The sequence below is a fragment of the Callithrix jacchus genome, chromosome 7, assembly GCF_049354715.1.
Source record: "Callithrix jacchus isolate 240 chromosome 7, calJac240_pri, whole genome shotgun sequence".
Classification (NCBI taxonomy): domain Eukaryota; kingdom Metazoa; phylum Chordata; class Mammalia; order Primates; family Cebidae; genus Callithrix; species Callithrix jacchus.
In genome coordinates, this window is record NC_133508.1 from 77,548,138 (window position 1) to 77,575,766 (window position 27,629).

General features: G+C 48.8%; 3 protein-coding genes across 30 annotated transcripts in view; 1 reads left to right on the forward strand and 2 right to left on the reverse strand.

The window, feature by feature from the left end:
• The window catches only part of CTPS1 (CTP synthase 1), a 33,861-nt gene extending 27,054 nt beyond the window's left edge, over positions 1–6,807 (forward strand). For 2 of the 4 annotated variants that reach the window (XM_017974603.4, XM_078331406.1), the window contains exons 13-20: positions 77–120; positions 1,446–1,542; positions 2,647–2,702; positions 2,785–2,881; positions 3,435–3,579; positions 4,144–4,237; positions 5,905–5,936; positions 6,215–6,807. In XM_017974603.4, coding sequence (XP_017830092.2) covers positions 77–120; positions 1,446–1,542; positions 2,647–2,702; positions 2,785–2,881; positions 3,435–3,579; positions 4,144–4,228 — 524 coding nt within the window. In that variant the 3' untranslated portion in view covers positions 4,229–4,237; positions 5,905–5,936; positions 6,215–6,807. Of the gene's footprint in view, positions 1–76; positions 121–1,445; positions 1,543–2,646; positions 2,703–2,784; positions 2,882–3,434; positions 3,580–4,143; positions 4,238–5,904 lie in introns of all 4 variants that reach the window. The other 2 variants (XM_054259217.2, XM_017974602.4) reach the window with 1 other exon arrangement.
• A 3,217-nt stretch (positions 6,808–10,024) lies between these two features.
• On the reverse strand, positions 10,025–14,697 carry SLFNL1 (schlafen like 1). Of its 3 annotated transcripts, XM_078331407.1 has the most exons (5): positions 14,580–14,697; positions 13,943–14,495; positions 11,400–11,915; positions 11,001–11,144; positions 10,025–10,359 (listed from the first exon to the last, which is right to left on the reverse strand). In XM_078331407.1, exons 2-5 carry the CDS (start codon positions 14,375–14,377, stop codon positions 10,162–10,164), a joined length of 1,293 nt encoding a protein of 430 aa, XP_078187533.1. In that variant the 5' UTR covers positions 14,378–14,495; positions 14,580–14,697; the 3' UTR covers positions 10,025–10,161. The 3 variants fall into 3 exon arrangements, with proteins under 3 accessions (XP_078187533.1, XP_035106929.3, XP_035106928.3); XM_035251038.3 differs by lacking the exon at positions 14,580–14,697 and having other exon boundaries at positions 10,025–10,284; positions 13,943–14,516; XM_035251037.3 differs by lacking the exon at positions 14,580–14,697 and having other exon boundaries at positions 13,943–14,516.
• A 1,614-nt stretch (positions 14,698–16,311) lies between these two features.
• Positions 16,312–27,629, reverse strand: part of SCMH1 (Scm polycomb group protein homolog 1) — a 232,838-nt gene continuing 221,520 nt past the window's right edge. For 14 of the 23 annotated variants that reach the window (XR_013519965.1, XM_078331396.1, XM_035251035.3 and 11 more), the window contains 4 exons: positions 26,100–26,279; positions 22,814–22,879; positions 17,689–17,831; positions 16,312–17,426 (listed from right to left, as the gene is read on the reverse strand). Coding sequence is in view for 20 of the 23 variants with exons in the window: in XM_078331396.1 (XP_078187522.1) it covers positions 17,301–17,426; positions 17,689–17,831; positions 22,814–22,879; positions 26,100–26,279 (515 nt within the window). In the remaining 3 variants the exon portion in view is untranslated. Of the gene's footprint in view, positions 17,427–17,688; positions 17,832–22,813; positions 22,934–26,099; positions 26,280–27,629 lie in introns of all 23 variants that reach the window. The other 9 variants (XM_078331399.1, XM_035251026.3, XM_078331392.1 and 6 more) reach the window with 3 other exon arrangements.

Consider the following 27,629-nt stretch of genomic DNA (forward strand, 5'->3'; position numbering starts at 1 on the left):
GTTTAGAGCTTAGCAGTGAAATTATTAATCACTTTTGTTTGTAACTATTTTTGTAATAAGTATTTTGGTATTTCAGATGCCAATTCTACAGAGTTTGACCCTAAGACCAGTCATCCCGTGGTGAGTCATGTGTTTGAACCTCCACAGGGCTTAGAAGGGTGTGAAAAGGTATTTGTGAACATGATTGATGATTAGAGACAGGAATTGAGACCACTTGAGTCCATCCCAAAGAACCCTGAGGTCTTGGGCACTCAGACTTACCAGATAGGAAAACCTTTTCTTTTTCATTATGTAATTCCTCCCTAATCTTTCCAATTGACCACAGAAAGTTTTTAAGACAGGTACCAGCCCAGACAACCAGAGGGGACTCCTGATTAAAATTATTCTCCATCCTTGCTCCCCTCAACTCCTAGAATATGGCATAGATAATAATATGAGACCCTACTCTGTGCCAGCCACTGTTCTCACCACTTTCATGTGTATATTATATGTTAATTCATGGGATCCCCAGCCATAGTCCTGGGAGATCTGTGGGGATGGAGCACTGGTTGGCTTAACTGCATCCAAAGCTCTTCCAGGCTGGTGTATCTCACGTTAGCTGTTATGCTGAGGGCATGTGGCATTCTCATCCCTCACTATTAGGCATATGGAGGAGAGACAATGCCTTTATTTACCTTGGAATTCCCAGCCCAGGAGGGAAGAACACTTACTTACCTTTTTCAGTATTCAATAAATGTGGATGCCTGCTATGTGCTGGGGCTGCTCTTATCACTGTGGACACTGTGCTAAATGAGATGGACAGTGTTCTTGATCTCATAGCACTTAGCATCAGTATGTGTTTGTTGACCTGAAATTGAACTTTGCTGATACTAAGGCCTCAGGAGTGGACCAGCAAATGTTTTGAAGCATGGGGCTTTGGGGTGGGGAGGAGCAGGGCACAGAGGAGAGCCTGGAGGTCAGAAGGTGCCTGGGAACACTGGGCTGAGAGGTGGACTGGGCCATCAGTGTATGGCCCACCTGGTCCGCAGATCCTTGCTCAGCTGTGGGGTGCTAGGCCTGCATCCTTTGCCTTGGAGCTGTCATCAGGCTAGCTGGGGCAACAGACATGTTATGACACATCCAGTCCATGTCTGTGGTGCTGTATCAGTCTTTGTGAGGATGCGATGCTTACTGTCCACAGAGCTGGGGTGGGACTAGCCCGGGGAGGGGCTGCTGTGGTCCTGTATGCAGATCAGGAGGACAGGCTGAAGGATGGAGACTCTACCCAACCGAGGTTATAGATGCCAACTGGGAGGCATTTTCTCCTGTGACAAAATGTCTCATAAGGAGGGCCTGGAGAATTAGAGCCTACTCACAAGCCTTTCCCACCCAGCCCAGCCAAGGACATTTCTCTCCCGACAGAAGCAGAGTTTTGTAGTTGGTGTCTGTTTTCTGAACATCTCCAGGTCGTAGACATGCCAGAACACAACCCAGGGCAGATGGGCGGAACCATGAGGCTGGGCAAGAGGAGAACCCTGTTCCAGACCAAGAACTCAGTCATGAGTAAGAGCTGCCTTGCGCTGGCCCAGCCTTTGGCTCTGTGCGCCCAGGACACGTGTCTTAGGGTGGTGCCATGGCTTCGAGGAACCAGGCTGGCTTGTTTTTTGGTTTCGTTCTTGCTTTTGAAGTTCTTTCTTTGCTCTTTTATTGATGCCCTTTTAGGATGCACCGTAATAGCCAAAGAAACAATGTAGGTCTTAGAAAGGCCACTGGCAGTGCAGTCAGACTCCTAGGCATGTGCTCGCCTCAGCAGAATGAGGCAGTGAGGTTACATTCCTCCTTATGGGTTACTTTCTTATTAAGACCAGCCATATAAATTACTGATATTTGGCAATTTTTGTCACATAAAAATGGCAATTTCATATGATTCAGCCTAAACAGATTCTGTTCTAACAAAGTACTAATAGGTGCTGAAGGTTTAGGGTAATTTTGGGAGGAAAATATTTAAGAAAGGGACTGTTACACAGATTTCCTTCTTGTCTACTGGGAAAATTCCCCCTTTACTATATTAGTAGAAGCGCCCTTGTGTCTCTACCCGTGTTCTGTAGTAGCATAGTTGGAGTCACTTGAGTGTGGGATCTTTCTCTTCTCAACTCTAATGTTCTGTGGACTTAGGGATCTTGAGGCACCCATGAAGTGAGTCAGTAAAGCAGCCCATTCGCAAATGCCCTGCTTGTTTCCCATGCAACCACTGGGGGCTGATGACCTTTGATGACTGCACGGTCATCCGAGGTCATCTCTGTAGTTCTTAAAATGCCTCCTGTCCCCCGTGTTCCCAGAGCCTTGCCGTTTCATACATCCTGATTGGTTTTCCAAGACAGTTTTCTAGCAGCACAGTGCCCATACTTTGCAATCATGTGTTTGAAGGGGTAGTAAGAGTCTGTTTCTGTTACGGTTTTCTTTAGTGTTGTCAGAAAGAGTCAGAAGCCCAAGAATTAGTCTAAACTGTGCTGTTAAGAGCAGGTGACCTTAGCAGATTTATAGAAACAGCCCTCTAAAGACCTGGCAACATAGATGATGAAAAGTAAAGCGGGAAGCAGGATGCCTTTGTGGTGCATCATCCTGTGAGATCAGAATTCTCTACATCCAGCCCGTTTGTCTTGCCAGGGAAACTGTATGGAGATGCAGACTACTTGGAAGAGAGGCACCGCCACCGATTTGAGGTAAGGTTTCCAGCTTGCTCTTGGTACTCTGGAAAGCTAGTGAGCTGAGAGACCAGCAGAATTATTTTTCATGCCTCAACAGGTGAATCCAGTCTTGAAGAAGTGTTTGGAAGAACAAGGCCTGAAGTTCGTTGGCCAAGATGTTGAAGGAGAGAGAATGGAAATTGTGGAGTTGGAAGGTGATTACTCGGGCAGTTGTATTTAATGGAAAACTTAGTAAAGTTTTCTTGGCATATGGGAAACTATAAACGTGATCTTGTTACTCCTGACCTAACAGAATTAGGAAGCAGCACTGAAGTCTGGTGAGGGAAGGAATCTTGATAAACGAGAGGTCTGGACCCTGGAGAGTTATTTCTGGTCCATGGCCTTCCTCAGGGAGCCATTTAACTTCTGGCTGCAGTTTCTCCTCCTCTAAAATGCTTGGACTTGGTACTAAAGCTGCTTCAGCCCTAACCTGAACCGCATGAGTCTACAGAAGTCCTAGGAGCCAGGGTCTTGGGTGGGATCCTGGACAGAGGCCTTCAGCCAGGAGGGGAGAGCACAAGCAGTGCTGGAGAGAGGGTGTCAGATCACACATGCTTTGAGGTTACCTTTACCTAGATTCAAATGAGAAAATAATTTTCAGATTATTTTAGGGCCTTTGGAAACATGAAACATTTAACTAGATTTTGTTCTTGTACACTTTGTGCATAACCTTCACAATGAGGCTGTTTTCTTTTGAATCTATTTCAGATCATCCCTTTTTTGTTGGGGTTCAGTACCACCCTGAGTTCCTGTCCAGACCTATCAAGCCCTCCCCACCATACTTTGGCCTCCTCCTGGCCTCTGTGGGGCGACTCCCCCATTACCTCCAGAAAGGCTGCAGGCTGTCGCCCAGGTAGGCACACTCTTTGCTTCAGTAATCCATTCGTCTTCTCTAGACCTTTAGATGATCACTGATTGATTACAGCAACACATCAGTCAGTCATAAGAAAAAAAAGCCGTAAGTGCCTGGGATGAAAGTTCCTCTCCTTTCCCAGTGCTTCTCACAGTGCTTCTCCAGCATATTGGCCAGGTCCCCCTTTCCGCAGCATCTAAGATCTGGTGGTGCTGAGTGGATCACACTTGGCATAGGACCCTCTGGCCCATGTTAAGAGGAACTCGTTTTCCTGGGAAGTAAGCCACAACCTGGGTAGGTTTATGCCCTGTTGTGACCTTTATCCAGAACCAGTACTCAGAGTTGTTGGTAGGGTATGTGACTGAAGTATAAATGGAATGTTTATCTTTCGTAGCTAGAAGAAGGAAATCCTTCTGCAGCATCTTGCTAAATATATTATGTAGCAAACTGTCTGATTTCTGCCGTGTGCAGACAAGTGTTCCTGTAGGAACCGTGGCTACAAAAACAGGGATGTAAAGTGAGTTTTTGGTGGGAGACGATGAATAAACCATCTGAATTCTACAGGGACACCTATAGTGACAGAAGTGGAAGCAGCTCCCCTGACTCTGAGATTACTGATCTGAAGTTTCCGTCAATAAATCATGACTGATCTTATAGCGTAAGTGGTATTTTAAAGTTTTAGTTTTTTTTTTAAAAAAAGGTGATAACACACTGCAATTGAAGAATATCATGAAAGTTTAAGGCTGAAAATTTTTATCTGCCAGAGAATGAAAGTGGTGTGGCCTTGAATGTAATCCATAGGTGGAGAGAGAAGAAAAAGGAAGTGGTGAGGTCAGTGTGGGTATCACATGGGCATTCCTTCCTCCAGGTTGCAGTGCACCTCCCAGTCCTGCCCTGGGGACTACAGCTTGGGGAGACACGGTCACTGGGCAGTTGTCTCATTACTGATTACTTCATTCTGGTGCCAATCTGACCAGTTCTGGGGGGTCACCCTACTGTTTGATGTAGTTATACATTTGGAGATCTTGAGGGAAGGGACAGGTGTGACAATGGCATTTGTCATTTTTGCAGAGCCTCAGGTTTTCATCAGGAAGTACTTTAAAGCTGACACTGGTTAGAGAATAGTTTCTGTGGATTGCTGCTTATTCTGGAATTCCTTCCACATCAGAACAATTGTCAAACAGACATCGAATGTTTGTCTTTAGTGACAGGGATTGAGGTTCATAAAGTGTAATAACTGTGGGCACTGCTGTGAATCATAAATATCCTTTAAGATAACTGCGTTGGGCTGGGCGCAGTGGCTCACGCCTATAATCCCACACTTTGGAAGGCTGAGGTAGGCGGATGATGAGATCAGGAGATCAAGACCACCTGGCTGACACGGTAAAACTCTATCTCTACAAAAATTAGCTGTGTGTGGCGGCACATGCCGGTAATCCCAGATACTCAGGTGGCTGAGCCAGGAGAATCACTTGAACCCGGGAGGTGGAGGTTACAGTGAGCTGAGATTGCGCCGCTGCACTCCAGCCTGGGTGATGAGACTCCATCTCGAAAAGGAAAGATAACTGCATGGATTGTGTTGGCAGAAGTACACATTCTGCTGGTGAGGTATCAAATAAGGGGGTGTCCATCAGAAATCTGGTATCTGGAAGGAGAACCAGGGGTGTGGATGTGGTCCCACTCCTCCTGCCCTGAGGCCTGGGCAAGGGGAGCTCCTGAATCCTGCACACCAAGTATTAATCACCAGTGGGCCTCTGGAGCTGGGCCAGTGCCGGTCTGACCTGCTGATCACAGCTGTTTCCCCTCCTGGCCTTGGTTGGTTGGCCCCGTGTCCTGTGATAACCTAAGTAGTTGGTGGGTAGGCATGAGAAGTTAGTATCAGGAAGAGGGCCTGTGTGCTAGGTAAGCATTTAACACAGATGGACTCATTAATCCCTGACCCGGGAGTTTGCTATAGGCTGTTTCACAGTCTAAGGAACTGATATAAAAAGAAATGTTAACAGTGAAGGAGGTAGATATTGGGTTAGTCATATGGGATTTCTGACTGCAAGTGGAGAATTGTCTGTTAGTGGCACTGTTAAGAGGCTGGGTGCTGTGGAGAAGGATTGCTTGCATAGGGGTGGATATAGAAGTCGATGCGTGAGGTCTTGAAAATGTCTGATTCTGTAGGAATTATAAATTTAGCTTCTAATTATTCATATTAGGCTTCTTCTATTGTTCTGCCATGAAAAACAGGCTTAGTTTCCCATGGCAGCTGATTAGAAATTCTAACTTTTCTACTTTAATATATATCATGTAATTCATTTTTTTTTTTCTTTTAAACAGGGATGATACTTCAAGAGACTCTTCAAACTTCGGTAGAGTTTACAGCTCTGACGTTACACTTGGCTTTTGACACTTTCTTTAAATTATGTTTTTATTAAGATTATTTTATTATGGGGACAGGTATTTGGGAAACTTGTCACTTGCATGTCCCATCATGTGTACTGGCTCCTCCGTGCTGTTTGCCTGTTTTGTGACACTCTCCTTGCAGTTGTTGAGATGCAGCAGAACATTGGGATGGGAACCGATGGTGGGTGGGGCTGCAGAGTGCCCCATTGGTCACCTGTTTCTCAACTACCTCGTGTCATTGCAGATGCTAGTGTGTTGCCTGTCGCTTTCCCTTGGATGCCTAGACCGTTATAAAGTATGCCACCTGGACTTACTGAGCATGGAGAGAGGATTTTAGCTAGGATTCGGACACTTGGTGCTGGGAACCTAAGGTTGTTGCTTGCCATTAAGCTATGAAACCAGAGACAAAATCTCTGTACTGCCCTGAGTTGAGGGGATTCTCAGTGCCAACTGTGGCTGGTCCTCGTCATCCAAAAGAGAGGGTCAGTTTGGTGTCACATGAAACACCAAGATGTCTGTCTCTGAAGTGTGATGTTAAAATCCCCATGCCTCTGGCTGCGCTTGCTCTTTCTGGGGCTGGGAAACACTCCTTGCATCAAGGGGTCACTTGAAAAGAACAAAGAATCTTTTGGGGAAGCTTCCTCTAAAACCCTCTCATAGACAGACAGCTTTGACTCAAGGGTACGTTTTTCTTCCAGGATGGTGTTACCACAGTGGAAAGGGCAGTATGAAGTCATTTTCTTAATGTGAGCTAATGATAGGCACAGCTGTGTGCCACTGTATTCTCGCTGGACTCAATGTGTACTCTTAACTTAAGAAATAAATAATGCAGAACAAGAGACACGCTTTGCTTCTCATTCTCTTTATGACATTGGCCAGTTGGGAAGCGTCTTGAGCACGGTGCTGGGTGTGCCTGTGTGCAGTCACCTGACTTGTCAGTATCTGCAGCCTTAAGTCAGCAGACGACCTGAGAGCTTGTTTAAAAACTAAGAAAGACTAAGAAATGAGGCTTTCTTTTTCAGAGGAACCAGAATTTTTCATGAAGCTTCACATAGAGGTTCTCAGCATGTAGAGCGAGATTAAAGGGTGCAGGTACTTAGTATGCTACTGCATGACTGAAAAAGGGGAAGGAGAAGCATGGTTTAGGAAGGCGGTCCTTTCCTCTGCCAGGCACTGGATGTGTGTACCCCATATACACAGACAGGGAGCAGTGGGCCAGACTCTTCAGCAGCAGAACTGCTTGTTATGGTGCTTTGAATGTGGCTGATGGAGCATAATTCTAACCCCTTCTCCCACCTGATGGTTCTAGCAGATAGCCTTCATTTTAAATTTCATTTAATTGGTTTTTGTTTTTTGAGTCAGGATCCCACACTGTCGCCCAGTAGTTTGTGAGCAGTAGCACAAACACAGCTCAGTGCAGTCTCAACCCCTGGGCTCACAAGATCCTCCTGCCTCAGCCTCCCAAGTAGCTGGGACTACAGGTGCACCCCACCATGCCCACCTAATTAATTTTTTTTATGCAGACAGGATCTTGCCATGTTGACCAGGCTGGAATTGAACTCCTGGCCTCAAGCGATCCTCCCACCTTGGCCTCCCAAAGTGTGGGGATTACAGGCATGAACCATTGCACCCAGTCAGTAGTGTTTTTTTTTGTTTTTGTTTTTAAACATTCCCCAGACCGAGGGTCTGACATGCCCATTGGTGACATCATGGCTCCCCACAATGGTTGGATGTGTGGGTGGCGTGAAAAAGCCTCCCAGTAGTCATGTTCCTGCTCTTACCTTTAAGATCACTTTGGCTGATCAGCTGTCATGTGCTGGCCACATATGTAAGGTTTCTGAAAAAAGATCGCAAATGGTCTCCAGGGCTGAAGCTGGATTTACAGGAGGGCACCCTGTGCCCAGTGTTTACTGACCAGGGCCCGGGGGTGGGGTAGAAAGCTGGCCACATTCCTCCTGTGGCCTTCCCGTATACTTCCCTAATTCCGGGGGATCTGGGCAGGTTCTTAGCAGTATGGAGTGGCGGGGCTGAAGCCTGACTTCACCCTTCCTTCATAGAAATCTGCTGTTTTTCCCCAGAAAACATTTCTGAGGATTGTGATGCCTTGACTAGCATTTAGCATCGTACCTAGACCATGGAAGGTGCTCAGAAAATGCCACTCCTCTACCTTCTTGACACATTTGTGAAGTTTTTGAGCAGCCTTGGTGACCTCGGGGTAGCTCAGTGGGTGAGCAGAAGTTTGGTAACCTGCCACGATGCAGGCACCCATCATCCCATTGGTCCCCATAACCAGCATTGATGGCAGCTGAGGCAGAGGTTGCATGCTGTTTGCTAAGTGGTAAAAGCAGGTCTCAGAGCAGTTGTGATGGTCCAGGAGATGTCACCTGGCTGCTGAATGGAGGGGCTGGGGTTCCAAAGTTCTCGTCTGTGTCTGTTCTGTGGATGTGGCCAGGGCCTCAGTTTTAGGGGATCAACTGAAGTATGTTCCATGGGACACCAGTCCTGTGAAATGCCCTGTTCAACAAGGTCTGGCGATTTTCTGGTGGCTGAGACTCCAAATTTAGGAGTATTCTTAATTGTCTCATCAGCAGGTATTTGTTGGGTGACTACTACATGCCAGCCATGCCCAAAATTCCCTATCCCCCAGAGCAGCTATTCAGTGGGGGAAACACCAAATATAAGCTAGAGTGTGGCAGTTCATATATGGAGAAGAAGGATGGAAGCAAGCAGGGGAGTGGCAGTGCTGGGAGGGTGGTAGCTTTAAAATAGGGTGGGTGGGAAAACTGAGCATGGACTTGAAGGTGGAGAGGAAAGGAAACAGGCAGCTTTCTAGTGCAGAGGCCTCGAGGCAGCAGTGCACGTGGTAGGCGTGGCTGAAGTGGCTTGTGCAGGGGCGGAAGACATTGAGGTCAGGTGGGCTAGGTCATGGAGAACCATGTAGGCCATCATTTGGGCTTTGCTCTTGAAGTGGAGAATTTGGAGGGCTGTGGGCGCAGACATGGTATGAATGTGATGAGACTCTGGCTTTACAGTCTGATTTGGCTGGTGGAGACAGCAGGAGAAACAGCCAGAGGCAGCAAGCCTCCAGTGGCCCGAGGGGTCTGCTTTTTTTTTTTTTTTTTTTTTTTTTTTTAAAGCTAATGGCCTTACTGGGCCAGAGGGATCTTGGAGAGGAACTGAAACTTCGCAAATGTGTTAAGAAGGTAGAGGAGTGGCATTTTCTGAGCACCTTCCATGGTCCAGTTACCATGCTAAATGTGAGGTGTTAGTGTGAGGTGTTGCCCTGTGCCACAGCTGGCATAGACACAGGGCATTGGCCTGATGGTGACAAAATGCCCCTGCCCCTAGCCATTGTCACTGTCTTATAGATGAAGAACTGAAGCACAGAGGCACAGCACTTTGCCCTACGGCACCTGGTCTTCAAGACAGAGCTGGCCTGGAACCTGAGGGGCTGGGCTTCCTGCCCTCGCATGTCTGTCCTCTGCCTCCTGGACAGAGGTGGGCTGGGCATGGAACTCATGACCCTGCAGCGTCTGACTGGCTGACCAAGTGTCCTAGAAAGAACCATTCTTGTCCCAGGTGCATGTAATTTATTATGGAGCTTTGACAGTCACAAGTTCCAGCAAGTCAGGGGTGGGGGCTGCATGGTGGCCTCTTGCCCTGTAACCACAGTCATCAAATATGCCTTGCCATTTGTGAGGGGCTTTCCTGAGACAACCAATTCCTCTCTGGCACTGTCTAGCCAACTGGAGTCACAGACCTCAACCTGGGCCAAATGAGTGTTTTAGGGAGAGGGACAATCTTTTTTTTTTTTTTTTTTTTTTTAAGGCTAGTCAAGTGAAGCAGTGGGTTTTTTTTTTTTTGTTTGTTTGTTTGTTTGTTTTGGGACAATCTCTTATAGCTCAGTCCTAGGGGGAGCTCTGGAACTCTTATAGCTCAGCCTTAGGGGAACACCTTCTTTCTGAAAGTAAGGTTTCTTGGGGACAGGGCTGAGAGCAATTTCTTAGCTACACACACTGGGGTCTGTCAGGGTTGAAGCCACACGGGCGCCTGCTCATGTGCCATGTTGAAGAAGCCCCTTTCCACGTCTCAGTGGCCCGCATGGGCTTTATTGGTCGGCCTTAGGCTCAAATGGGAAACCCCTGCATCTTGGGTGGAGAGCATCGGGTGGTCCTGCTGCTTCCCAGGCCCTCACAAGACACAGCAGGTGCAAGACACTGGCCCGCGCTGCTGCAGCTGCTCCTGGAGCTGCTCTTTCTCCATCATCAGCGCCTTCACCTTCTCCTCCAGCTTGCCCAGCTCCACCAGCCACCTCTGAGGGGACATGGGAGAGGCACGTGGCCAAGCCCGCATGGTCTCAAGCCTGTCCATCTTCCATCTGGGGCCAAACTGAGGGAGGAAGGCAAAGCCCGGGGAGCCTGGGAGCCTTCTCAGCTAGAGGGGAAGTCAGGCCCCTTGGCCTGCTGCCACCTTTGACCACATCAGTCTGAGGGAAGCTGCTGGCTACTGACCCTGGAAGGGGGCCTCCTCTGTGTCGGCAGGCCATGTCCCACCTCACTGTCGGCCCCTTGTCCTCCGCTCTCCCCTGCTTCCCTCTTGAAAAAGCTCTTCCTTGAAACTGTCCAACACCCCTCCACCCCTTTTCTTTAGGGTCTCCCCTAAAATGCAGTGAACAGTCCTTGGAGTTTTCTGGTGACTTCTCAACATTCCAGTCTCCCTGCTCCCTCAGCCACTCAAGATCGGGTGTGTTAACTGCCCAAGTAGGAGGTAAGGGGTTTCAGGCACCCATGAAAGGAAGTTACTGCATAGATTTTTTAAAAGGAGAGGGCATAGGCCTCTCCCTCCCCACCGGCCACCTAACCGTGGAGGACGGGATGTGGTGTGATTTTAATCTAACCCCTTGGGTTAAACAAGGTGATGCAGGGCCCAGGGAACCATGGTGGCTTGCCCTGGGTTGCTCAGTGGGTGGCTAAGGGGCCTGGGGTCAGCTCCACCCCACCGTGCCCTGCCCACTGGCCTCAGCTCTGTACCTGCCTGCACCACTCCTGGATGGCGTTGACGGACAGTGGGCCCTGGATGCTCCCGTCACGCCGCAGAAACACCTCCCCCTGGTCTGTCTGGTAGAGCTGCGGCTCGCCCTGGGCCTTGGGGGTTTGCACAGTCAGGCGGATCACCTTGGTAGGGGCAACGTCAGCTCTGGAGGCACTGCCCCTCACGGTTGGCAGTCCCCTTCCTGCCAGGCTGCTCAACATTGCTCATTGCTTCCTTAGGGCAGCCTGGCAGGGCTGGCGTGGGGGCATCCCCAGCCTCTTCTCCTGTGGTCCCCAGTCCTGTCCCTGCCCCAGCACTGCCTGGCAGAGGAGCGCAGGCCATCGTCTTGAGTGATGACAGGTGACAGGCCCAGAGGCCCTCATGTCCTGCAGGCTCACCTTGAGGGGGACGCTGGTCTCCGAGGTACTGATCACAGGGATGAAGGTGAGGGTGTAGGCGTCAGGAAAGACCTGGGGCTTGAAGCCCTGCAGGATGGAGTCCACCAGCAGCCGCATGCGGTCCTCATCGCGGTGGCCACAGTGGATGCCCTGCACCAGGCCGCTGTCCTCTACTCCCACAAGCAGGCTGCCGCCCTCGCTGTTGAGGAAGGCGCACACATAGCGCCGCACGTGGTGCTTGAAGGCCAGGCTTAGGTACTCGCCGCTGCCCCGCTTGAACTCCATGTTGCGGGTCTCGCTGCCCAGGAAAGCACCTTGGAAGAGCTGCTCCTTGCCCACGATCTCCTGGTGCACTATGGCACTGTCGGAGCACACGCCACTGGGCCGGGTGTGGCAGCTCTGATGCTGCCAGGCCTGGGGCCTATCAGGCAGCTTGTGTGTAGGCCAGGTGGGCAGCGGAACACCAGAGCCTGGGTTAGGGCTAGGGCCAGGGTTCAGGCCACTGTCTTCCTCCCCCTGGGTGAGAGTCAAGAATGAGTGTATGGTCCAGAAAGAAAATGAGAGCCCCGACCTTGAGAAGGACTGCAAGAACCCCCAGTCAGGCCCCTGCTGTGGCTCAACTCTCATGGCCATCCTGATGTCCCTCACCAGGCCGAGTGGCCCAGTTGTGCCCACCTTCCTGCAGCCGAGGCAGGAAACCCTGCTGGATCGAGGGTTCTAGCTGGCACTCCTTCCTCCGCCGAGTTGGGCTCTTCCCAGGTGAGCTATGGGATGCCTGGTGAGGAAGAGATTTCTGCTTCCCAGGGCTGAGTGCTGGGACACGTGTGGGCCAATTTTTTCTTACTTGGGTTGCAGATAGGCCCCTAAGGCCCAGAGCCAGATCATTCTAACAGATAACTCAGCACCCTGTGACAGAGCTGCAGGACCCTGAATGGAGAGGGACTCCCAGACACCCCACCCACTTCCTGATCTCAAACCTTTGCTCACTACTTTTTGGGCCATTGACAAGTCTACCCTAATCTCCACCTCCTTCTGTGCCTGAGTCCCTTTTTGTGGTTTCTGCTCTGCCCCAGGGCTTGGTGTGAGCCTTCTCGGGGCCATTTCTAGTCTGGGCCTCCCCAGCCAGCCCCAGCCAGCCCCAGCCCAACCTCCCTTCTTCCACGCTCACCCTTTCCTGTTGACCCTCTTTAGTGATGCTAACTTCTAGGCAGATTGTTACTTCATGAGCATGGGCTGGGGTGAGGAGACCAGGAAACCTCACTACCAGCCCTGCAGCTCCCCAGAGAAGATGAATTTATCAGTCTGAGAAACAGGATAAACTGGCCGGGTGCAATGGCTCATGCCTGTAATCCCAGCACTTTGGGAGGCCCGAGGTGGGTAGATCATGAGGTCAGGCAGTCGAGACCATCCTGGTCAATATGGCATAACCCCGTCTCTACTAAAATACAGAAAACTAGTCAGGCATGATGGTGCACGCCTGTAGTCCCAGCTACTTGGGAGGCTGAGGCAGGAGTATCGCTTGAACCTGGAAGGCAGAGGTTGCAGTGAGCCAAGATTGCACCACTGCATTCCAGCCTGACAACAGAGCAGGACTCCGTCTCAAAAAAAAAAACTTAAACTTCATACAGATATGAAATTGAGTTGAAATGTAAGCCACAGAGCCTTTTAGTTCTGCAATAGTTTTCACACTAAAAGAAAAAAAAACCCAAGATCACTGTCTCATGGACGGACCCACCCTAACTTCCCATGTCCCAGTAAAGCCAGCTCTTTAGCCTAGCTTTGGCCTATAGTGTTGGTGACCTGGCCCTGCCCTACTTTACGGCCCAACTTCCTTCTGTAACACCCCCTGCAGCCTTTAGCAGGAGCTCCAGGGACACCAAATGCCTTGCCCTTCTGCAGATACGACACTCCCTCTAAGCCCCCAGGTTCCCTCTGCATGTTCTGTGTCCCTTGCCTGGAATGTCCTCCTCCTCAGGTATCTGTCCAACTCCCTAAGTCCCAGCCTGGATTTCACTTCCCCTGTGAATCTGTCCCCAGAGAGCAGGGTGTTCCTTCCTATGTCCTCTCATAGCTCTGAGCGCAGCTACCTCGCAGCTCTGTGGGTGGCTGTTCGGCTCTGCCCACAGATGCAGGTCTCCTTGGGGGTCGGGCTGGGTCTCATCCCTGCCTTAGTCCTGGCACAGAGTGGGTGTTCATGTTTGTCAACTGAAAAAGTGAGGTGGGCCAAGGGCCCTGTGTCTTCTAGGGTCTCCCAGGCCCAGAGGCTGGAATGCAAAAGGACCCAAGGAGGGGGCCGCCCCACAGCCTTTCTTCACGAAGCAAGCATTGGGCTAGAGGCAAACTGAGCGCCAGTGTCTTTCTGGGAGAAAGCTGGCAGTACCAGCCACAAGCCATGGTCATTTGAGTAGCAGCCCCCAAGTTTGCAGATTTGTCCCTGCTTCCTCAGAGATACCCCTCTGCCCCAACTCTGCAGGCCACTACCACCCGGGGGTCTCTCCCTGGGGGTGAGGCTTTGGAGCTTGCTTGGGAAAAGTCCTACTTACGTCTCTGTGGCTGAAGGGCCCCTGAGCCTCACTCAATAGCAGCTCCTTTCCACGGGCTGCCAGCTCCTTGAGGATTAGGTGCTCCTCCATGGCTGTCCGCAGGCGCCAGGGGAGGGAGGCCAGGGTGTCCCTGCGGACAGTCACCTGCACCAGTGCATAGGCCTTCCGTGGCCGCCTTACCACCTCGATGTGCTCCCGTGCCACTGGCAGCTCCAGCCGCTCCAGGGCATCTCGCAGCAGGCAGGCGAGCACTGGCACTGAGAACTGGGGGTTTAGATGGCCCACATAGAGAGTGTGTGCCGAGGGAGCCTCTTCGAGGTCGGAGTATTCCGTCAGGGATGGCTCCACAGGGAGCTCCGGCAGGGACTCCTCATCCCAGTACTCCAGCAGGGACGCTGACACCTGTGTTTGCACTGATCGCTTCCTGGAGGTCATGGGAAGGCTCTCCCTGGGAAGGGATTCCAGGATTCCTCACTGCTGGCTGCTCCTCCCAGGGTCTGGGTTCTCAGTGTGGCTTAGGGGCTCCCAGAGGACTCAGGGAGTATCCCGGCTCCTGGGAGACACATAGACTGGCAGAGGCTGGGCAGGGCCAGAGAGAGTGGGAGGGCAGAAGGCAAGCAGGAAAGGGCCTGCCTACCTGTATGAGGCCTAAGATGGGAAAGCGGAGTCAGGCAGACTGAGCCAGACACAGAGCCTGTGGGGAGCCTGAGGGGATCTGCCCAGAGTGGCAGAAGGGACCAGAACACTAGGCAGTGGTGGGGCAGAGGCTTTCAGAGCAGAGATTCTCATGATTTTTGACATACCGATGAAAGAAGGCTATGGGCTCTCAGAAAAATGGCCTTTGCATATAAACCTATCACTTAAAGGGGCTCCTAGACCCTAAGAACTCCTAGTCTAGACTGTCTTCCATGTTTGGTTTAGAGAGCAGAAGTCAGGAGGGGCAGAATGAGGGTTAGAGTTGTGACCTGGTCACCCCCCGCCCCAAGTCCAGGGAGCCTCTGTCCTGAGCTGTGCACATATGTTTAACACCAGACCCTCTACTGCTCCCCACACACCCAGGTTGCATCTTCTCAGATGGAATCCTTGAGGCAGTCAGCCTGGGGGCATTCAGGTCAAACAGGACAAGGAGTGGAGAGGCCTATGCTATGAGCTTTATGTCCTAGTGGCTCCGGTGGGAGCATGGGAGGTGCCTGCCCTGAGCTCCCACAGTACCCCGACCCCTGGCCGATAGCTCTCAGGGCCCTTGGAGGCTTGGCACAGCCTCCAAGGAAACAAACAGTAACAGTAACAAACCCAGCCAGAACCAGGGTTATAGGAAGTGGGCGGGGCCTGCACAGCTATCTCTGTGATCTCATGAGGCTCAACAATGCCTTCTTGACCAGCCACAGGCAGGCCAGGTGTGGGAAATCAGACAGGAAAACTCCTTCTCAGCTCCCTGTGGGCCTCACCACACATTGGAAGCAGACCCAGAGGCCCACCCCCATGCAGCTTGGCTGTGGGACTCCCTCTCTCTGACAGCTTCCAGAATTTGAGAGCTGGAGATACTTCCTCATTCTGTGGTCTCTCCAGGCCCCAGTGCCCATGTAGGGTACCCATTGCCACCTCTTTCAGCACTGCTGCCTAACACTTCCACACCTCCCTCTTTAGTCACCAATCCCAGGCTTGACCGAGTGCTGACAGGCCCAGCTGCTCCCAAGATGGAGCAGGAGGCACATGGTGGGCTCCAGGGCCCCCCTGATGCCAGGCCCTTCTCTGTGCTACAGACAGAGGCTGCTGTTCAGAAGAGCCCTGAAAAATCGGTCAAGCATAGCTATCTCTTCGGAAAGATGAGGTTGTTACCTACTGTTTGAGAAACGAAGACATGGGGGACGCGCAGCCTTTATTAGCGCAGGACTGACCAGTGCTCGTCATTCTGCAGAAGGCCAGCAGCACTTTCCCACACTGCTTCAGGAAGCCCCGACTGGGGGCAGTAAGGATAGGGCCAGAGTTAGATGCTTCAACCAAGGAAGCTGTTTGATAGTGTAGAGAAGCTGCCTTCCTTGTGAGCAGCCTTTCTGAAGATGTTACTGTTTGTTTCCTAGGGGTGAGGCAGCAGTAAGCAGTTGGGACTATAGGTGTGTGCCACCACACCAGGATAATTTTTGTATTTTTTTTTTTTTTGTAGACCTGGGGTTTCATCATGTTGCTCAGGCTGGTCTCAAACTCCTGAGCTCAAGAGATTCTCCTGCTTTGGCTTCCCAAAGTGTTGGGATTACAGGCATGAGCCCGACCTTGTTTTATATGTGAGCAAATTAAGACCAAGAGAAGGGGAATGACTGGTCCAATGAATGCATAGTGATTTGGCTGTTAATTGATTAAAAAGACAGTGGTATCTATATTGGTTTTTATTTATAAACAGATTGACATAAAATAAGTCCAGATGGCAGCGTGAGTAGCTATGCTGCTGACTTGCTTACAAGGAAGCATATGGACAGCAGAGTGAATGGAACTGTCTCCAGCCTGGAAAACCTGCCCTCGCATCTACCTTAGGACCTTCTTGGCCTAAGATCATCCAGCCTGATCTTCAACTGCAGTTCTGGCCAGAACTGTGGTGGGGGCAGTATGGGCAGGGACTCTCTTCCCACAGATGAGGCCTGGGGCTACAAAAGGGCCCCAGGAAGAGAAGAGGACAGGAACCCTTCTCCTTCCCATATGGAGTGATGTGGTCAAGGCCTTATGGGTCTCTCCACTTCAAAGAGAAAATGCCCTAGCATAGTGTCCTCTGAAGAGGGGCCACACCTATCTGGAGACGGCCTCTCTGGGACCAGGGCAGGGCAATCTCCCTCCTCCCGAAACCCAGTGTCTAGTGTGGGAGGAGTAATAACTAAAGGGTTTGCCCAAGTGCCAGAAACAATAAATTAAGAATAAGATTTTTTTTTTAAAAAAGGCAGGGGTTTGCACCATGAGTTTGGATTCAGGGAAATCTGGTGAGAAGGTAGGAGCTGTGGGGCGATGGGGTGCCACACCAAGACCAGGGCAGAGCTGGCCTTTTCCTCCATCACTTGAAAGGCATTCAGTCTAAACTGGTGATAGGCCGGCCAGGCTTGAGAAATAAATAGAGGGGACCCTGGAGCCCTGGCAGAGCTGAGGGGAGGGAAAAGCAGCACTAGCCCTGGGCCCTACACTCTCCCTCTTTGGTCCTTCATGGAAGGACATATCATGGCAGCTGTAGCTAGGAGTGGTGGCTCCACACAGCCTCTTGGAGTCCTGAGGTGCCCTGGAACCCCAATGAAGTGCCTGGGGTGGGCTGATGCCCCTCATTCCTAGAAGACTGCCCCCTCCTGCTGACCCCTTGGTTGTCTAGGCTGCCTCTCCTGGTTCAGAACTTGCCCTGTTTCAGCCGGTCAATGTGGTAGGAGAGCTTGAGCGCAGGCCCCAGCTTCAGGCCCATGTACTTCATCATCATGTCACTGCGTAGCAGCAGCAGGGCCTTGCCATCGATCTCCTGGGGAGTGGGAGGTGGGCAGAAGTGGAGGGGAGGTGCCATCAGAGTCCTGGTTGGTCCGACCACCCCAGGTTCTCATTACAGGCCATCCTGGGAAGTGCCAGCCACATGGGGTCCAGTTCACCTTCTGTGATGCTGAAGCCTACCTACTCTCCTCACCCTTTGTCTCTAAGCATCCTTCCTCCCCAAACATCTCCTACTGCCCTGCCAGGTGAGGCTCTCCACACATATTCCTAATGAGAGGTCAGGCAGGGGCACCTACGTGTTTGCGAAAGAGGTCAGCATGGGGTCCAAGCTGAGGATCAGTTTCCCGGACAAACTGCATCACATCCTCGACTGTCCATGAGGAGGGGTCCCGGCCACTCAGTCGAGAGGCATCCCGGCTCTCCAGGTATCGGTCCGGCCCTGCAGGACAGGAGGGCACCCATCATAACAGGCAGGGACTAGTTTGTAAGTCCCCACCCTCTCCTTGGCACATCTCAGTGGCCTTCTAGGTGATGCTCATAGCAGTGCTAGACCATGAGCCAAGGAACTGGAGCTAGCCGAGGGAGGGAAGCATTTCTTCACAAAGGGAAAATCAAATCTTTGTTTTTAAAGGGTAGATCTGATTTTTGGAAATGGCCAGAAGAAATTTTGCATGGAAGCTATGATTCAGCCCAAACCTGAGACAGTGGTACCAACATGGTAAGGGGACTATCTGAGCATTGTGGGGGGCCTGGTGAGTGGGGCTGTTTTTGCCTTGGCTCTGGGGGACCATTTCTAGAGACACTGGTAGCCAGGTAAGATTAGAGACAAATCCTTGGCACGTTGGCAAAAATGCCCTGGATTCTTTTCCAAGACCTGAATAGGTGACCTCATTACAGCCTGATACACTAAGGCAGAAAACAGTTTTGTTTTGTTTTGTTTTAGACACAGTCCTGATCTGTCACCCAGGGGCTGGAGTGCAGTGGCACAATCTCAGCTCACTGCAATTTCTGTTTCCCAGGTTCAAGTGATTGGGCTGCCTCAGCCTACTGAGTAGCTGGGATTACAGGCATGCATGAATTTTTCTATTTAGTAGAGACAGGGTTTTACCACGTTGGCCAGGCTGGTCTCGAACTCCTGACCTCGAGTGATCTGCTGGCCTTGGCCTCCCAAAGCTGGGATTACAGGCATGAGCCACCGCGCCTAGCCAGAAAACAGTTTTTGCTTTGGCTGCCAGGAATCTCAATGTTAATTTAGTGCTCTGCTTGGAGATTTCATCTTGATTCAGATATAACTCCTCCCGTTTCCCCTGTGGGATTTGGGATCTCTGTATTTTGACCATCATCTGTCAGAGATCTTTTATATGTTTTATTCTCTCTGCTTGAAATTTGTCCTCTTCTCTCCCTTCAATTTTTAATTTTCTTTGGACAAGCTCCAACTTAACCAAAAGCAGGTCTTGGCTTCAAGAATCAGTTCCTTTATGAAACTTTTCTGGTCTAATCCTAAAATAAATGGTCTCACAAAGAATTTAGTATATTCTTCTTGGTTACAGATCTTTCTGTACCCATTTCCCCTCATTACACCATGCTAATAATCTCTGTTCTCCATGAAGCAGTAAAGGAACCTTTAAAAAGCAATAATTAGGCTGGACATGTGGCTCATGCCTATAATCCCAGCATTTTGGGATGCTGAAGTGGGAGGCTGCTTGAGCCCAAGAATTCAAGACCACCTTGGGCAACAAAGCAAGATCTCCATCTCTACAAAATTTTTTAAAAAAATTAGCTGGTGTGGTGGCACATCCTTGTAGTCCTAGCTATTCAGAAGACTGAGGCAGGAGGATTGTTTGAGCCCAGGAGTTCCAGGCTGCAGTGAGCTGTGACAGCACCACTGAAGTCCAGCCTGGGTAACAGAGCCAGACCCTGTCTCAGAACAAAACAAAACAAACCAACAAAAAAAATACAGCAGTAATTGAACCATGTTAACCCCCTCTAAAAACTCAATGCAGTGGCCTCCCTTTGCACATGAAGTGAAATCTGAGCTCCTTGCTGTGCTTGCCAGGGTCTATGAGGTAGTCCATCAGCTGAGCCTTCCTACCTTTGGCCACATTTCACCCTACAACCCCTGCTCGCAACTTACCCCTCACTTGCTGTGTCTCAAACTCACTAGCCTTCTTTCTGCTTCTTGAATAAGTCAAGTATTTGTCCTTTGACATGCAATTTCCTCTGTCTGGAATGCTCTTTTCTAAAACCTTTTCAGGCCTGACTCCTTCTCATCATTTTGGTCTTACCTCACATATTGATTCTATAGAGAGGCCTTCCCTGATCTCCTAGTAAAAATACTCAATTCCCCACGCAGTTCTTTTCAATCCAATTACCCTAGTTTTTTTTTTTTTTTTTTTTCTTTCCCCACAGTACATATTGTTATCTAAAATAATTTCATGGACTCAATAATTTCATGTTTTTTATCTGTCTTCTCCCTATACAATGTAAGCTCTCTCTTGTTCCCTGCTACGTTGCTGACATGTAAAGGAGTGCCTGGTCTGCCACAGTAACTGTTCAAACACATCTGTTAGGTAAGTGAATGATCACAGATAATTTTTCTTTCTCTCCAACTAGACTATGTCTCTACTGAGGCAGGGTCCTTGCCTTGCTCATGTCTGTATCTACAACATCCAGAGGTGCCTTGTCACAAACTACCAAGTGGCAGAGCTAACACATACCTATACACTGGGTGCAGTGGCTCACACCTGTAATCCCAGCACTTAGCACAGCCAAGGCAGGAGGATCGCTTAAGGCCAGGAGTTTGAGACCAGCCTGGGCAATATTGTGAGACCCTTTCTCTATAAAACAAGTACAAAAATCAGCTGGGTATCGTGGTGTGCACCAATAGTCCCAGCTACTCTGGAGGCTGAGGTGGGAGAATGGCTTGATCCCAGGAGTTCAAGGTTAACAGTGAACTATGATCATGCCACTGCATTCCAGTTTGGGTGACAGAGTAAGACCCTGTTTCAAAAACAAACAAATAATAAACAGACAACCTCCCAACCCTCCCACCTATCTGATAAAGTAGAAGGGCCAAATATTTAACTTTCTTCTGCAAAGGTGAAGAAGCCAACAGGGGCTGCTTAGTCACAGAAATCCCTATGGCTTTTTGGAGGTATTAGTAGATGGAAAGTTGGAGGGGGCTTTGTGAACCAGTCACTTCTCTCTGTCTTAAAAGTCCACTGTGGGTGGGGCGTGGTGGCTTACGCCTGTAATCCCAGCACTTTGGGAGGCTAAGGTGGGCAGGAGTTCAAGACCAGCCTGGCCAACATGGTGAAACTCTGGCTCTACTAAAAATACAAAAATGAGCTCAGCGTGGAGGCGGCCGCCTGTAATCCCAACTACTCGGGGGGCTGAGGCAGGAGAATTGCTTAAACCCAGGAGGTGGAGGTTGTGGTGAGCTGAGATTGTACCACTGTACTCAAGCCTGGGCAACAGAGTGAGACTCTGTCACAAACAAACAAACAAAAAACACTGTGATGCTAAGAGAAGAACCAAGTGAGAGACTCTAGAGAATAGAGAGAAAATATGGGGAGAGAGTATATATGCAAGGATGTGTCCCTCTTGGACCATTAGCTAATTCCTCTAATCAGAGGCTAGGTATCATATATACATACATACATGATATATATATTTGGAGGTGGGACATTTGGGTAGAGCCCTCACGAATGAGTTTAGTACTCTCATCAGAACAGGCTGCAGAGAGCTCCCTCGCCCCTTCGGCTATGCGAGGTTTCAGTGAGAAGGTGGCTGTCTGTGAACCAGGAAGTAGGTCCTCATCAGACACCAAATCTGCTAGTGCCTTGATCTTGGACTTCCCAGTTTCCAAGACTGTGAGAACTAAATTGTTGTTTATAAGCTGCCCAGTTCATGGTACTTTGTTAGAGCAGCTCTAATGGACTAAGATGATCCACATTTATAATACTATATATTTATATGCTTGTCTGTCAGCCTATTCCCATTAGAATATAAACTCCATGGGGGCAGGTGGTAGGAAGTTGCTAATTTATATGGTAGTTAGGAGAGACATTCTGAAATGGTGAAATCTGAGCAAGGACCTTGAGGCAGAACAGCAAACAGCACATGTAGGATTTAGCAGGAAGGCCAATGTGTCAGAACAAAGTGAATGAGGGAGAAAGTGGTATGAAATAACACTGAGAGGCATGGATGTGTGTGTTAAAGAAGAGGAGGGAAGTGGCAGTGAAGATAACAGAGGACCTTGTATGCCACAGAAAACCACTGGCTTTTCTGAGTGAAATAGGTAGGTTTTGAGCACCGGAGTTACATGAACCAACTTGCAATGAGCAGGATCACTCTCATTGTTTATGTTAATAACAGACTTCAGGGCACATGGATAGAAGAAGGGAGACCAGTTAAGAAGGAGGCTATTAGGGCAGATGCAGTGGCTCATGCCTGTAATCCCAGTACTTTGGGAGGCCGAGGTGGGCAGATTGCTTGAGCCCAGGAGTTTGAGACCAGCCTAGGCAACATGGCCAAACTTGATGTCTCTGCATAAAATTAGCTGGGTGTGATGATGTGCGCCTATAGTCTCAGCTACTCAGAAGGTAGCTTGACAGGAAGATCGCGTAAGCCCAGGAGGTTGAGGCTGCAGTGAGACATGATTGAGCCACTGGACTCCAGCCTGGGTGACAGAGTGAGAGACACTGTTAAAAAAAAAAAAAAGAAAAAGAGGGGCCATTATGATAATCCAGGCAAGAGAACACTGTGGCATGAACTGCCAGGGTGGTAGTGGTAAAAAGTGACCTGATATATGAACAATATTCTATAAATTAGAAAGAACTACCACCTTTGTCAACTCATTTGATCTTTAAAATAGCCTTTGAAGGAGGCATCATACTATCTTTCATTCAGAGGGGAGGGGACTCAGTGAAAAGAGACGGGAAGGACTTGCCCTGTCTTTTCCTATTCCCTCTGCAGATAGCCTACGGCAAAGCTCTACCTACCGCTCCTCAATGTGTATGGCTGACACTTGCTCTTCGAGGAGTGGTTGTCTCAGTCTGAGCATGACTAACGCAGGTGAGGCACATCCACAAGAGGCCAACTAACAAGCTCATGCCTAATCATCGTGGTTAATGCAGTAAGAGAGGAAACAGACTCAACATCCAAATTCTTTAAGACAAACAATTCTAGGGCTAGCCAAATGAATCTTTTCATAGAGTTATGAAGACCATCAGGCTGTAAAGAGATTTATGCAATGACCTGGCAGACAGACTCATAGTGTGTTTCCAAGGAAGGCGGGAGATGCTTAGGGGACAACAGTACCATTTGAGGCCAGTACCAGGAGGGCAGCCTATCCACAAAGTACTTTTCTCAGAAACAGGGCCTTGGGGAAGATAAAAATAACAGTAATTCCCCTCATACCTGGGGAACGATTTAGTTTCCAAAATGATTCCATATCCCTTCTTTCATTTGATCCTTTTAACACTCCTGTGGAAAGACCAGGTTGGTGTCACCATCTCCAGTTTGCACATGAGGAACATTCTGCATATGAGGAAGACCTGAGAGGTGAGACGACTGACCCAAATCTCAAGGCAAGGCAGCTGAGGCTAGAATCAACGCTCAGCTCTGCCTCTACCTGAGAGCCCTTTAGATTCCATTTTGCTGCCTTGCTGGGTTTAGGGTAGGGGTAAGGGCACCACAGGCTTCTTCCCACAACTCAGCCTTCCTGAAAACTCTTTCTGCTGAGGTGACTTTTTTCATTGCAGGCTTTGCTAATGGAGTCCTCCTATACTTTCACACCTCACTCATGCGTCCCTGGGCTGGAGGCCGGAACCAAGGTGTGGAAGTGACATTCTTCTGGCTCCCCTCTGCTGCTTCTAGACCATCCTCCTATGAAAGCTCACGTTATTTGGAGGCCAAACATGTACCCAATCATCAGCTCTTCCTTCTCACTATTATTTATAGATGTCTGGGTTTCTATCCCTTGGTAAATGAAGACTTTTCTTACTTAGCTCACTACCCACTGTTCCACCCCAACTTCTGCACTAATCCTTGCAGGCAATCCATTCAGCTACCATGCCTCCAGTGACTCTCACCTCCACTCTACTCCAAATACCTACTACTAGTGCTACTGCTTGGCTCCTGCAATCCCTTGGAACAAATCCACTTAAGAATTTTAAGCATCCCATTCTCTGACCCCAGCCTTACATCTTTCTAGCTCTCTTGGGACTTATGTCCACTCTAACCATTATATCACAAAGTTCTTTGGCATGTCAAACTTTCCATTTTCCCTATCCTAATTTAGCCTTGCATCCTTCCCACCCTGCCTTCCCACATCTAGCGGATGATGATTCAAACTGCTCTTCCTGATTACTAATTTCTTTACATACTCTCCCTCTTTCTCCCAGCTCTTGCTCTACTAGCTCAGCAAAACCCCCCTTAATTCTCAAGCTGTCTTTTCTCATCCTGTATCTATTAGGTTCCTAAGAACCACAGAAGAAAACCATAGCTTTTGCAAACTGGCCAACTGGTCTCCCAGTATAGCTGGGTCCTGATGTTTCCTGCAAATCATCTTTGGTCCATTTTTCTCCATCTTCTTTAAGATTAGTCCAGTCTTGGCTGGGCATGGTGGCTCATGCCTGTAATACCAGCACTTTGGGAGGCTGAGGTAGGCAGAACATGAAGTCAGGAGATTGAGATCATCTTGGCTAACACGGTGAAACCCTGTCTTTACTAAAAATATAAAAAATTAGCCGGGCATGGTGGCTTGTACCTGTAGTCCCAGCTACTAGGGAAAGCCGAGGGGACAGAGCAAGACTACATCTCAAAAAAAAAAAAACCCCAAAAACCCAGACTAATCCAGTCTCTCAGCTCTTCTAACCCCTTCTTTGATCAGCCCTTTGTCTATTCACTGATAGACACTCAATCTTCCTTCCTCTCTCAGAGAAAGTGAGCCTCCTTTTGGCTTAAGACGGATCCCTCTGCCTATGCCCTTGATCCTACCATGCCTAAGGCCTTACTTTTCCTCTTTGCTATATTCTTAATTGCTGCTTTTTAGAAGGTACAAGTTGTTTGCTGATATACGTGCTTGAAGGGCTCCCATTCTAAAAGATCTTCTTTGACTTACAGTCCTACTCATCACCAGCTTTTTTTCTCATTAAAGTCCCCATTGATATCCTACTCAGTGCAACCTGCCTTCACCCCTCTACCACAGCACCAAGGCTACTCTAAGATCACCAATTACTCACTAATGGTGGAATCCAATAGATGTTTCTCAGTCCCCTTTTTGCCAGAACTTTGTTATGCTGTGCTCTCCTTCAAACACTCTCTGTACTCCTGGCCACCACAATATCAAATTCTTCTCACTTTGAATTTTCTAAATTGTCCCTCACTTTGACTACTCCTTCTCCTTGGTGGGCTCCCTTTCCTGTTACCACCTACTAAGCTTTGCTGATTCCCAGGACTTCATCTTTGATTAACTGTTCTATTCATTCACTACAATACTTCCGAGAAGTCAGTATCATTCGCCCTAAAATTTCAACTGCTGTTTATATGCTGGTGACTCTTAAATAACGTCAGCCCAGCACTCTTCCCTGAGGATTGGATCTGATAGCCACTGCCTGTTAGATATCATCTACATGCCCATGGGCTCCCCAGCCTTCCTTCTCTTCTATGGTGGGTTCCCTCTCTGTTAATGGCACCACCATCTATACAGCCACCACATCGAGAAACCTGGGAGACATTCCTCACTCCCTTCCCTTCTTCCTCACAGTCCTCAAATCTGATGAAATTTACCTTGTGAACCGTTTTCAAATCCACTCTCTCTTCTCTAAACCTCTGTCTCTGCCCTAACCTAGGCCTGTGTCACTTCGGACCTGGCCCACTCGAGTAACCTCCTAACTTGTTTAAGTTTCTTAGTCTTGTCCCTCCTCAAATCCACACTCAACAAAGTAATCAATAATCTATTCAAAACACAAAGCTGTTTTGCCTCTAATTAAAAGCCCACTTAAGATCTTCTATGATATGTGCCTTGACCTTTCCAGGCTTTTCTCTTTGAGTGTCAGTATTACATTTTGTGGTTGAGCAATTCCAAACTGCATGCAGTTCCTGGTATAATCCGTGCTATTTCTTATTCTTTTGTCCTTATTCATGTTGCCCCGCCCCCTTCCTGAAAAGCTCTCCCTCCTCTACCAGCCCTGCTATGGCCATTTATACAGTCTTAGGCAAGGCATCACTTCCTCAAGAAAGTGTCCCTTGAACACCAAGCTTGGGTTAGGTATTCCTTCTTGCAATTTTCATACTACCCACAACAAATCTCTGTCACTGCACTCAAGACACTGTTTTATAATTTAAGTGTCTGTCTCCCCATAATACCTCAAAGACAAAAAGTGACTGATTATTGTTTCCCCATGCCAAATACAGATGGAGTTCAAATACATAGTTAATGGATGAATGAATGAATGAATCCTTCCCTGACCCTTTTGGGTCTAGTTCTTTGGCTCTTAGTTTCTGTTATACTCAAGCCAATCTCAGAGCTCCAATTACTCCACCCATATGTAAGGCCAGGCACAAAAGTAAGTCCAGCCCCTAGTCCCACCACCAGGCAGAGGGCAACAGAGCTAGGTCCTCTCTGGCCTCCCAGATCTCAGGAAGGAAGTGAAGGAAAGAGTGAGGGAGGGAAGGAGGGCCAGGATTCTAGTAAGCTTACCCCTGGAGCATAGCCTGCGCACAGCTGAGGCAGTGCTAGTTGGGAGGCCACAGGATGGAAGTAAGGGCCAGTGCCTTTGGGAGGTGCTGACAAGGTTGGTGGTATTCGAGGCAGAGTCCATTGAATCTGAGTGTGGTTCCAAGGACCGGGACAGAGTATTCCCCAGGATAAAGGTTTCACCTGAAAAACAGTAAAACCAGAGTTAGAGCTTAGAAGGACTGCCAAAGTGCTGGATCCCAGGTACCTGTTCGAGTGGAGCAAGCAGCAGCAAAAGAGAAAGCCCTGGGCAGGGACTCAGGAGGCCTGTGTACCAGTCAGGGTTGTAGCTCTCATTAGGGGACCTTAGTCAAGTTCAATGCCACTCTCTGGACTTCAGCCTCTTTAGAAATTCTTTGTTGGGACGAGATGGTCTTTGAGGCTTCTTCTGGTCTAGACGCCCTATGCTTCTTCTGGATAAGGAAAATCTTAAACAAATGGAGCTATTCTAAGATGGAAGAAACTGCCTGAGACACAAGATCCTAGAACTGGGATATATTTGCTTAGATGAGAGTACTTTAAAAGGTGACCCTCTGCTCAACCAGCAGGACATGTCAGAAATGCTTCTTGATGCCTTGTTAAAGGCTTGTTTGCAAAGGATCTGCTCCCATGTATCATCTCTCATTTTTTATTTGCCCAATTCTACAGAAATACTTCAACGAAGCTGGGTTTGATGAGTGCTGAGCTTGGGCATGGGGATCAGAATCGGGTAGAATTTGGCTCTGCCACTCAGCAGACTGCTTCTCTGGGAACTTTAGTCTCCTCATCTACAACATGGGAAGCCCCATTCTTCCAAAGAGCTTGTGAATATCAGAAAAGAATGGCTATGAAAGCCTTTACTTGTAAAGGGAATTTTTTTAAGGTGAATTTTTTTGTGTTATGTCTTATGCACTGTATTTTTATAATAAAATAAGATACAGGAAAATGTTATTAAGAAAATTATAAGGAAGAGGACATATATTTATTATTCATTTGGTGGAAGTGGATCATTTTCATGTTTAGTAGGCTGGGCAGGAGGAAGAAGAGGAAGGGTTGGTCTTGCTGTCTTAAGGGTGGCAGAGGTGGAAGAGGTGAAGGAGGTGGAAGAGGTGAAGGAGGTGGAAGAGGTGAGGAGGGGAGGCAGGAGAGGTAGGCACACTTGGTGTAACTTTATGGAAATAGGTCATAATTTCTTTTTAATTTTTTTAAAGACAGGGTTTCACCATGTTGGTCAGGCTGGTCTTGAACTCCCGACCTCAGGTAATCTGCCCGCCTTGGCCTCCAAAGTGCTTGGATTATAGGCGTGAGCTACCACGCCCAGCAATAGGTCATAATTTCTGTCTGACGTTTTGCTTTTTTATTTCTCAAAAAGTGATTCTGTATGGTACCAATCCTTCTTCTGCCATTTGCTTTAATTTCAGTGCCCATATCATAGATGGTCCATATCATATAAGAAACCAAAAACAGTCTTGAATAATCAGAACACTTCTGCCAGATCGTCTAATGTCAATTTGT

Coding starts and splice junctions, on each gene's coding strand:
- SLFNL1 (XM_078331407.1), bottom strand. CDS start 14,377: ATGACCTCCAGGAAGCGATCAGTGCAAACACAGGTGTCAGCGTCCCTG. Junction 11,916..13,942: donor GGCCCTTCAGCCACAGAGAC/GTAAGTAGGACT, acceptor ACTCTCACCCAG/GGGGAGGAAGACAGTGGCCT. Junction 11,145..11,399: donor AGACCAGCGTCCCCCTCAAG/GTGAGCCTGCAG, acceptor GCCCCTACCAAG/GTGATCCGCCTGACTGTGCA.